The 12023-nt window shown below is 35.2% G+C and overlaps 1 protein-coding gene across 1 annotated transcript in view; it reads left to right on the top strand.

Annotated features, from left to right (window-relative positions):
- Nucleotides 1–12023, top strand: part of LOC150076435 (acyl-coenzyme A synthetase ACSM3, mitochondrial-like) — a 183497-nt gene that overhangs the window by 89620 nt on the left and 81854 nt on the right. The window contains exon 8 of the mRNA XM_090388160.1: nt 6684–6840. Within this exon, the coding sequence (XP_090244286.1) occupies nt 6684–6840 (157 nt within the window). The remainder of the gene's footprint in view (nt 1–6683; nt 6841–12023) is intronic.

Below are 12023 nucleotides of genomic sequence, written 5' to 3'. Positions count from 1 at the left end.
CTGCCTAACCTCCTTTGTAACTTGGTTACAGATCAACTTGTATCTATCATAGGCTTCTGTGTCAAGTGTTAATTTATATGTATCCCATGCATTTTTCTTCTCTGTCATATGTCTCATTAGTTCATATGACATCCATTTAGGCCAAACCTTGTACAATATTTCTTAGTTGGTATGTAAAGCCTAGTAGCTTCCAAGATAAGTTCTTTGAATGCTTCCCATTTTGAATTTGCTGTTGGTACCATCATCAGTTGGTCCCACTGTATAGAATTTAAATACTGTCTCAGACCATTGTAGTTGCCTTTATGAAAGCAATAACCCTTCCCTTTACCCCTGATGGTAATTATATCTTTAAGTAAATCCCACATCAGTACACTGTGATTACTGCCACCTAGTGGTTCCTTTATCTGCAAATTCTTAATACACGAATGATCACTGCTGATAACCAGATCAAGAGTATTACCCTCTCTGGTTGCCTCTCGAACATGCTGCTGCAGAAAACAATCATCCAATAAATCCACAAAATCTTACTAGTGTGTGAGTGACCAACCCTCAAGTTCCAGTCAATATCTGGGAATTTAAATCCCCCCATTATAAGATATTCTGATTTACTAGCTCACTCTATTTCTCTGTACAATTGTTCATTGTACTCATTCGAGTCATTAGGCCTATAGCACACTCCTACTCTTATTTTTGCTTTCACAGTGCTTTTGTCACACCAAACTGACTCAGCAGTGCACTGTTCATCTATATCAACTGGATGCACTTCTTTTGATTTTGTTTTTCTTAATTAACAGCATGACACCTCCTCCCTTCCTATCCTGTCTATCCTTTCTGTACACATTGTACTCCCCAAATTCCAATTCTGCATTCCTAATATCAGTGTGACACCACGTCTCTGATATCCCAACAACACTTCAAATTCATCAAATTTATTTACTATACTTCTATCACTGGTATACCTGCACGTATTCTTATTCTTAGTTGCCCTAATACATCCCATATACCCACCTGTTTCACAATGACTGCCATCAGTCCCTGAAACCTCTAGCATGCCCCGCTCCAGGCTGCTGCTTATTCTAATAGAAGTAGTGCAAGAATTACCTTCACCTCTGCCTGCAACTACTTTTAACCTTTTAGTCTGTGAATTCCCCCCAAGCTAGCAGTTTTCTGACCCACTTAACACCGCCTCGATAGCATCAGCAAATATTCTTGCACCCTTTCTGTTTAAGTGTATCCCATCCCTGTAGAAGCAGTCTCTCTTGTTAATTAACAAGCACAGACCACGCTGAAAAAAATGCTATCCCTTGAGCCTTGCACATTCCTTCCAGGGCCAAATTGATTGACAAGGCTCTCATCATGTATTCGCTCCTATCGTGTCTGGGCAGAATTGCAGTCACTTTCAAATTTAACCCTAAGTCATGACTTTTTTGCAACATTGACCTGTACTTGTTAAGTAAATCTGCAGATCTCCTACTCTTAATGTCATTGGTGCCAACGTGTAAAACAATATCACCTTTTGTGCCCTTAAAAGATGATATATGCTAGAACGTCATCAACTTTTGCTCCTGGCAGACATACCCTGGTTCTATTCCATCTATCCTTTTTACACATATTACCCGTCTCCCTGACAATAAAGTCACCAACAATAACTAACTCCTGTGGGACCAGAGCATTCTACCTTGGAGATTGCTGCTGTGTTGCCTGATGCCCAGGAGTGAGCTCTGGCATTGAGTTGGTCAGCTGAGAGCTTGATGGGCCCCTCATATCTTTGAGGGCATCTACCCTACACTTCAAACTCTCTCATAGACGCCCATTAGAATGCTGAGTTGACGCCTAATTTCTAGACACTCTCTGCACCTGGCAAACACAAAGACATCCTCCTTGGCTAGATCATGTTCTGTTCCAGAGAGTTCAGCAAACATTTCACAAGTTGCACATTTTTTTAGGTTGTGATGTGTTGGAGAATCGCCCACCCCCTCAGTTCTCCCCTGAGTCACAGCACCCCTGCCATTTTGTGCCCTTTGCTGTGCTGCTCTAGTCTGGGGGGGGCGTCTCCATAGCCAAGTGGGCAGGAACAGCAGTGCGTAGCACACGCTTCTTGATTAGACCGGGGTTCGAGCCCGTGTCCACCAAATACGGAGGATGCGGAAAGGTCAGGAAATGACCCGGAACAATATGGCCTTAGTTGCTAATGCTCCTAAAAACCAAATAACAAACAACAACAAACTAGTCTGGGGCATGATATTTTAAATTAATAAGATCAATAAATTTAATTAATTAATTGTCAATACTACACTATCTAATAGAATCCTAAATGCAGTGATGCGTATTACGCTATATAATTTTATGTTAGAGCTACCTAGCTACCACAATTAAAAATTTGAATTCCCTACCACTCTATACAAAAACAATGGCTGCAAGATTTAAACAAAACAACGGTTTTATGTATATTAAGTAGTAATCTACAAAAACTCTTTATCTAAATTAAAAATAAAAATAACCAGCGTAACTATAACTATAAAACTACGTATAAAGTACAATATAAAATAACAATTAGGTAAATTAAATGGCAAACACTTATTGCTTTTTCTTAACCTGTAATTCACAGCTGTAATTTTTAACGAGAGACAGTGCCCTTTTCTATTAATAAAATAATTAGCATTATTTTATTAATAGTATTTTTACTCAGAAAGATTATCAATTTACCTGTGCCTTTAATTTTAGAATTGTTAGAATTTCTTATTTGAGATTTTTCAGTTATTTTTTTCTAGATAACTATCTTTTAAGTAACTTGCCATATTTAGTTATAAGTAAAACTAACTATAAAAAATTTCCTTTGTTCCTTATTTTGGTGTCATTTAGAAGATAAGCACTTTCATTCTTTCCTCTGTAACTTATTCCTTGTTTCACAGTAAACCAAATTATATTTATCAGTCTTAATAGTATTAATCTATTTTTCCTTGCTTCATCTCTTTTTAGGTCTTCTAAATTTTAAATTTTTGTTAATGAAATCTTTTATATTATGTTTTTTAGCCCAAAAATAAGAATCTACAGCAGCTTAATGTCCATTAGAATTTTTATGATCCTTTACTCTGTTGATTTAAACAAAATACTTTGTTTAAATCAACAGAATACAATACCATTGTCTTGATATTTTATCATTATATTTTATCATTTAGCATATATCAAAAATACAAATTAATTTCATTAAAAGGAAATTTTTCATTTTTAAAATCTTTGGTTCAGTTGTGTAGGGTAATATGATAAAAACGTAAATTTTTCAGTTTATGAATTAGGATTTGGTGTGATAAACTTATTTAACACTGCATAAGTGTCATTGGTTTCAGTATCAATTTCACTTTCATTTTTCTTCAGATTTCCTTAAGTTAACTTCAACAATTTTATCATTATATTGTTTTTCGTTGTATGTTTTTTTTTTTTTTTTGGCTTTTCTCCAAATCCTTTCTTATATTATTATTTTCGGTATTTTCTTCGTATTCATTACATTCTTTATTACATTCTATTACAATAATAAAATTTTCTTCTGGGTCATTATTTTGGCCTTGAATATCTCTCTTATTGGTTTCTTTTTCTTTAGTTACAAAATTACAACTGGGAGTAGAAGTAAATTCATCTATAAATAATTTTTAGATTTTTTTAATAAAAAATAATTAAGAATGGATTGCCTTGCTGTTTCAGCAGTCATTTCTAATATTTTCTTTCTTTTAATTTCCCCTTTTTCATTCCCTTATTTAATTCTTTTCATTACTTCTTTATCTTTTCTAATTTTTTTGGTGTTAGTTAGTCATCTAAAGGAAAATAAAATATGATACTTTAATTCTATATTTATATTATTATTAATATATGATTAATTTTAATAGCATTTGTTAATGTAATAATAGAATCTGGATTGACATATGCCATTTCTGACACAGTATTGATGCTTTTAATGTTATTAAATATTCCAAACTAAAATATTTGAAATGCAGATTGGAACAGATCACTTTACCTACATGCATTTGTTTAATAATTTTACAAGTATTGTAAGGTTATGTTTATTAGTTATTAACATATTTGCAAATTATTTCATGTTAAATAATTCATCTCCAATAGTTATATTCTCCAAACTATAGGCATTTAGTTTTAGATACTTACATTGTTTCGAGCTCCACTTGTTCATAAAAAAATAGGAAATACAGCACAACACAATCACATCACTACTTTAAATTTCAGTTATGTGGAACTTCTAGTGCTACATCTGAGCTTTCGGCAGATACACATTAAAAACATTGGCTCTCACAAGTAACACAGTTTCCATTGTCACACAAATTTGAAGTCATAAACAACAAAATTATAAATACACGACTTATGTGTGTGAGTGAAATATTTAGAGTAATTTTTAATTAATATTTATTTATATTTATTTTAATTTTATTTTATCTAAATAGCTCTAAGTAATTGCTCTTGGGGCAAGAGGAGGCAAGATACAAAGAAATTTCTTGGTATCTCAGCTGTTCAGTCCAACCCTGATGGGCTGGCTGTTCAGTCTCATGTTCAGTTGCAGGATCATCTAAACAAGACTGCAGCAATAATTCAGACACAGCATGGGTTTGTTAAGGGAAAGTCTTGTTTGACAAATTTGATAGGATATTATGATGTGGTTACAAAGGAACTGTATGCAAAAAATAATTTTGATATCATATAGTTGGATTTCAGAAAAGCTTTTGACACTGTTGCACATGGAAGACTATTGTACAAATTGGAACAGAATGGTATTAAGGGTAAGTTGCTACAATGGATAAAAGGATGGTTGAGTGGGAGAAGACAGAGGGTGGCAATTAATGGGTGCTGCTCTTCGTGGACTAATGTTATTAGTGGAGACCCACAGGGTTCGGTGTTTTGTCCTCTGTTGTTTTGTATATTTATCAATGATATTGATGAAGGTATATCAGGCTTAGTGTCGAAGTTTGCAGATGATACAAAGATTGGCAGGGTTGTTAATGACAGTAATGGCAGTGTGCTACTGCAACAGGATCTAGGCAGATGGGCTAAGAAGTGGCAACTGAAGTTTAACCTTGACAAATGCAAAGTACTGCATATGGGTAGAAGTAACCCCAGAGAAACGTACCAACTGTGTGGTACTACACTTAAGGTGGTAGAAAATAAAAAAGACCTGGGAGTAATTGTACAGTCAGATATGAAGTTTTCTGAGCAATGCAGACAGGCTGCCAGGGCAGGTCATGGGGTTTTGTCAATGATATTTAGGAATTTTGCTAGCAGGGAAAAGGAGGTGATTGTCCCTCTCTATAAGGCAGTGGTCAGGACACGCCTTGAGTACTGCGTACAGGTCTGGAGGCCTCATTTTAGGAAGGATGTAGATTTGCTTGAGCGTGTACAGAGAAGGGCAACAAGATTGGTGAGGGGGAATGATTTGATCCTCTTACCAAGAGAGGCTTAAATTCTGAAAATTGCAGTGGCTGGAGACTAGGCACCTGCACGGTGATCTGATTGAGGTGTATAAGGCCTTGAATGGGTTGAGCATGCTGAATTCTGATGGAATCCTTCCACTTGTTCAGATTACGAACCTAAGGGGGCATAAATTCAAATTAAGAAAAGACAGATGTAGAATAGATGTGCAGAAATTTCCCTTTAGCCAGTGGGTGGTTAATTGCTGGAATAAACTTCCATCTGTCGTTGTGGAAGTTGATAGGTTAAATAAATTTAAGGAGGAACTGGACAGCCATTTGGAGGGAATGGTGTGTTTTTTTTTTTTTTTTTTTTGGCTGATGCTGCATAAGCTCATACACTTGCTTTCTTGCATCACATGCCACTACTACTACTGCATGCTGCCTATATACATTTTGGCAACAACTAAATATCCTTGAATTTTATAATTTCTGTGTGAGAGGCCCTTGACTTCTAGGATCTGCTAATAGTGGTTCAAGCCGTGTTTTAGGATAAAAAGGACTCTTATATTTGTGTATTTTTTGAGCAGTTATGCATAATGGTTGGTGTCAGGGCCAGCCACAAGCATGTTTAACCGGTTCTGTCAAACAGGGTCCCATGCTCAAATGGTGTAAATAATATAATATCATCCATGTCTTTTCCGCATTTTTATCAACAAGCCTCCCGTCATAATGTCTAGTTACATTATTATCACTCCAAGAGCACTTGCACGAGTTGACTTGAAAATTGCTGGAAGTAGAGTGTATACGTCATTCTCAATATGTATGTTTTGTTTGATATTGAATATAGGACATTATTTAAAAATGTAATTTTTATGTTATACTCACTTTCAATAATATCTGTATTATTTTTAAATTCTAGAGATAAGGAAATAACAAACAGGGCCCCCGCAAATAATTCTTGAACAGGGTCCCGCAAATATTGGGATCTGCCCTGGTTGGTGTTTCCACATTATGAAAAAAAGGTTGGGAGTGTTATAGATAAAAATTTCATAACCATAATCTTGATTCAACTAATATAGAAACTGGTGAGAAAAAATTCCTCAGAAAATATGTCATGGGAAAATCAAACAAGAGACTTTTCGTTGAAGCAGGTATACCTACAACCCCAATTTTGCAACTCATATTTATTATTGTTATGTATGTTCCACTGATTTGATTTGATGATAGTACTCTTAAAATGCTTAAATTTAATTTCATTTTGATTTTATTATTTAGGTACTGGCTTGATCTAACACCCCAAGATGTTGTTGTAAGCCTTTCCAATAATGGTTGGGTAAAAACAGGCTTAACTAGTTTCTATGGGCCATGGATGCAGGGTGCTTGTATATTTAATCATGATATGCCTCGTTTTAATCCTCTAACTGTTTTGAAGGTAAATATAACTAATTATTATTATTATTTCCTAATCTGAATTGACTATACACATAATTTTGACTCAGAAATAATTCTTTAAAAAAATTAAAAAATGATCAGGGCTGCATTTGAATTTCAGTTTATGCTCTGTTGACTAAAATTATTTCACTAACAGCGTTAAGGATTGGTATTTGTATTTGCATAGTAAGATGAGTGAATGGAATTTCTTTTTCCTTGATGTGAAGATAAAAATGAACCCATTAACAAACTAGTTATTCCTGTGATTTAATCTTTAATTTCTTTTATGCTAGAACAGGATATCTACAAATCCTGAAAATTCCTTGAATTCCTTCTGATTCATTTAGGAATTCCAGGTTAATGAGACAACCAGTAAATGCAGAATTTTCACACTTTACAATATAATATCAATAATTTTTTTTTTTTTTTTTTTTTTTTTTTAACCTCTGTAGCAGAAGTTGCAGATTCTAAAAGAACTTGATCCACTGATTCCAAAAATACCAAAATTATGTCTCTATGACTTCTCTGTTGAAAGATATACTGAAATTTTAGTAACTTAATGAATGACAAATTTAAAATATCATTCAGTAATACATATGCTATCAGTCTTTATTTTCAAATACTTTAATCAAACTTATATTGTACTACATACATTCTATTTCCTTAGAAATGTTTGATACTCAGAGAGTTTTTCTACGGTCCATTTTGCCTGCCTTCTTAAAAAACTAGCAGTAATCCCCTATCATGGCAGTATCCCAGCTACCTTAGTAGCACTTTCCGATCATGGATTTACATCTACCAAATTTTGATGGGAAAAACTAAGATGAGAATGAAGAAAATGAATTTTAAAGAATCCATAACTTTATAACATTGTTACAAATAATTATTAATTGTTATTGCAGCCCGTGCAGACGGGCTGCAAGAGTAGCTCATGGTGTATTGTCGATGGTATATAGGAATTTTTCTAGCAGGGATAAGGAAGTGATTATTCCCTTGTATAAGGCAATGGTCAGGCCACACCTAGAGTACTGTATACAGGTCTGGAGGCCTCATTTCAAGAAGGATGTAGGGATGCTGAAACGAGTACAGAGAAGGGCAACAAGATTGGTGAATGGAACAAAGGGGTGCTCTTACGAAGAAAGGCTTAAGTTTTGCAAATTACAGTGTCTGGAGACTAGGCACCAGTGAGGTGATCTGATAGAGGTGTATAAAGCCTTGAATGGTTTAAGCATGCATCAATGCTGATGGGATTCTTCCTCTAGCTCAGAAAAATCACCTGAGAGGGCATAAATTCAAATTGAGGAAAGACAGATGTAGGATAGACATGAGGAAATTTGCCTTTAGCCAGCGGGTGGTTGGTTGGTGGAACAGACTTCCATCCCTTGTGGTGGAGGTTGATAGCCTAAATAAGTTTAAGGCTCAGCTGGACAGGTATTTGGAACGAACAGAGGGGTGAAGTGGAAGTGGGTTTTTTTTTTTTTTTTTTTTGGCTGATGCTGCATAAGCTTGCTTTCTTGCATCAAATGCCTATGCTAATGTTATAAATAATTAATTTATAAATAATTGTTATTAATAAAGTTCACAGCAGGGATTCATTATTACCTTCTTTCCTTCTTAAAAGAAGTCTGTGCACAACTGCTTTTAAATGATCTCCAAACTGCTAGTTCAATATCCTGTAGCTTTGTTAAACTCGCTCCTGTAACTGTGTGAAACTCCTCAATCTTTGAGGAGTTTCATTAAGTTGGGAAACACTTCCATTAGATATCAGAATATGTTTCCTTTTTTATCCAGAGCCTTTACAAAATTCTTCATTATTTATTAAATCCAAGCTTTATATGCACAAGTGGAAGAAGAATCTTTTTTTGGTTTAACCAAACATATTTTATATTACTTCTTCCTGACAAAAATTCTTTCTTTTCCCATTGTTTCACAGTATAATGTTTTTCTTTTGCACAACTATTCTACAAACAGAAAACAACAGTATTTTGTGAATCCTCCCCGTATACCACTGAGTAATCTAATGACCTTAAATTCACCACAGACATTCTGATCAAAGTCATGGTACTTTATTGCACTTAGGAGGATCCTGAATGTACAATCATATGTTTCTTTCTAGTTAACAGAACAAAGTAGAGGAACTCATGGGAATGTATTTCTGCAGTAAAACTGTTTTTAAACTTAATTTTGAGGCATCCATAACTGTAAGCTATTCATGAGGATTGTGTTTAATGCCTAGTTCATTCAGAAGATCATTAATATCTTTACAGAACATACTATCTTCCATTACAAAATATTTTGAAAACACTTTTTGACAATTTTGATATACTGTAATTTTAGTTCCTGCTCCAAGTAACTTCCACTTATTGCTTAATCAAGTGTGGTACAATATCATTTTCTGGTTGGTAGTCCAAATCGTCGAAGTGGACAGTCCAGCAAAGTCCAAGACTTAAGAATCCTTGTTATATTGATCACTGCTTCCTTCATAATTTTGGGGATCTGGTGTCAGCAGGTTTTTATTATGTGGAACAGGTCTTATTGCAGTTGATATGTTAGGATATTTGATGCTGTGCTTGCTTTTTTATTACTTACCTTATTTGTAAGTATAAAATAGTATTTCTGTTATTTATCATTTTAGTCACATAATAGGCCACACAAACTTCATTATCTTCAGAGCAAGAGCTGCCACATGTTTAAATTTTTTTGCAGAGGGTAATAACAAATGACTGTTTCGCCAACAGTCGAATTTTATTGTCAATCTCTCTCTCTCTCTCTCTCTCTCTCTCTCTCTCTCTCTCTCTCTCTCTCTCTCTCTCTCTCATTACACTGGCTAACATGATTTTTAACTCCATTAATATATCAGCTGTTTTTGGTCAATTTTTATGCATGGATTTCAAAAATAATTCTGAAAATTTCACATCATGTCACAATTTCTACATATATATCCCAAATATTTCTGTTATGCAAAAATACCAATGTAGTTGCACAGTTCTCACCACAGTATAGGAACAGCAAAAGGGGTACTTTTAATTTTTCCAGTTAGCCATGTCCTATATATGTGGTGCTGGTAATATAGCACATATGTGGAGCCCAAGTTTTGTCCTGATCACCAACCTTGGAACCAAAGTACAAGGAATATACAAGTTTAGCAATACTATAGAGTTCCTTCCTCCAAGTAGCAAAACAAACAATAGTAAGAATTAGCAAGAAACAAACAAGATGCAATAGAATATGCAGATAAACTATACACATACTCACTCACTCTACAACTGTCTCTCCATTTACTGAGAGAGAGAGAGAGATGGGAGGAAGGCAGATGTAATAGTAGTAGTGATGGAGACATGTGATGCAAGAAAGCAAGGGTATGAGCTTATGTAGTATCAGCCTTAAAAAAAAAAAAAAAAAAAAACAATTTCACACATCCATTCTCTCTAAAAGTTTGTCCAGTTCCTCCTTGAATGTATTTAAGCTGTCAACTTCCACAACAACAGATGGAAGTTTGTTCCAGCAATTAACCACCCGCTGGCTAAAGGCAAATTTCCACACATCTATTCTACAACTGTCTTTCCTCAATTTGAATTAACGTCCCTTCAGATTCGTAATCTAAGCAAGTGGAAGAATCCCATCAGAATTCAGCGTGCTCAACCCATTCAAGGCCTTATACACCTCAATCAGATCACCTCGCAGGTGCCTAGTCTCCAGTCGCTGCAATTTGCAGAACTTAACCTTTCTTGGTAACACCAACCCCCTCATTCCCCTCACCAATCTTGTTGCCCCTCTCTGTACACACTCAAGCAACTCAACATCCTTCCTAATATGAGGCCTCCAGACCTGTACGCAGTACTCAAGACATGGCCTGACCATTGCCTTATACAAAGGGATATTCACCTCCTTTTTCCTGCTAGCAAAATTTCTGTATATCATTGACAATACCTCATGACCTACTCTGACAGCCTGTCTGCATTGCTCAGAAAACTTCATATCTGACTGCACAATTACTCCGAAATCTTTTTTATTTTCTACCACCATAAAGTGTAGTACCACACAGTTGATTCGTTTCGCTAGGATTACTTCTACCCATATGCAGTATAGGCAGTTCTCGCTTTATGAGTTTCTGGGTTTACGAGTTTTTTTTTCCCAAGTATCAACAAAATCGAAAATATGAACATTAATTGCAAAAAATGAATGTTAGCCATTCATAAATACCACATTCCAAACCATATGCGTAGCTATACAATACAGTGTACCCCGCTTTACGATATTAATCAGTTCCAGAGACATCATCGTGTCGTTAAAATATCGTAATGTGAACCCAATAATACATTGTTTTTTGGTTATTCATTTGAAGATCTCGGAAGTTGAAATTTTTGCTGTACAACTAAGCTATTTATCTCTCTAAAATGTCATTTTTAAGTCACGAGCATGATCTTAAGGCCATATAAAAGGTCATAAGCGTGGTTCGTAAATTTTATTAGTTACCAATTCAAATCAGACTATGTATATAAAGTGCTTAGCATCATAATACACAGCCATTTCTGTATAAACAGAAAATTTTTAAGGTGGCATCGTTTTAGGTTATATCTCATATTGTGAATACCTTCACAACGAGTTGCCATTATATTGCACTACTTCGAATAAGTAACGCTTCACCTAAGGAGAAGACTAGTGTTACTTATTCTCAGATAGGTACCACCACCCAGACAGCACTGTTTCAGGGCTATTTGGCCCTGAACAGAAATGGCTGTGTATTATGATGCTAAGCACTTTTTATATACATAGTCTAAATTTGTTCGCAGCTTGAGGCTCTAGCCCTAAATGCGCCTTAGTCTAAATACATCATACACTATCAGGCATCTCTCATATTGTGGAGTTATACTTCATAACTGTTTTTGCCATCATTGCATCACTTGGGTACCTACCCACTCACTGACGAAGGGCCAAATAGCCCTGAAACAGTGCTGTCTGGGTGGTGGTACCTATCTGAGAATAAGTAACACTAGTCTTCTCCTTAGGTGAAGCGTTACTTATTCGAAGTAGTGCAATATCATGGCAACTCGTTGTGAAGGTATTCACAATATGAGATATAACCTAAAACGATGCCACCTTAAAAATTTTCTGTTTATACAGAAATGGCTGTGTATTATGATGCTAAGCACTTTATATACATAGTCTAAATTTGTTCGCAGC

The sequence above is a fragment of the Mastigoproctus giganteus genome, chromosome 13 (assembly GCF_048544385.1).
Source record: "Mastigoproctus giganteus isolate SK-2022 chromosome 13, ASM4854438v1, whole genome shotgun sequence".
In the NCBI taxonomy this organism is placed as follows: domain Eukaryota; kingdom Metazoa; phylum Arthropoda; class Arachnida; order Uropygi; family Thelyphonidae; genus Mastigoproctus; species Mastigoproctus giganteus.
This window is presented reverse-complemented; position numbering and strand designations above follow the sequence as displayed.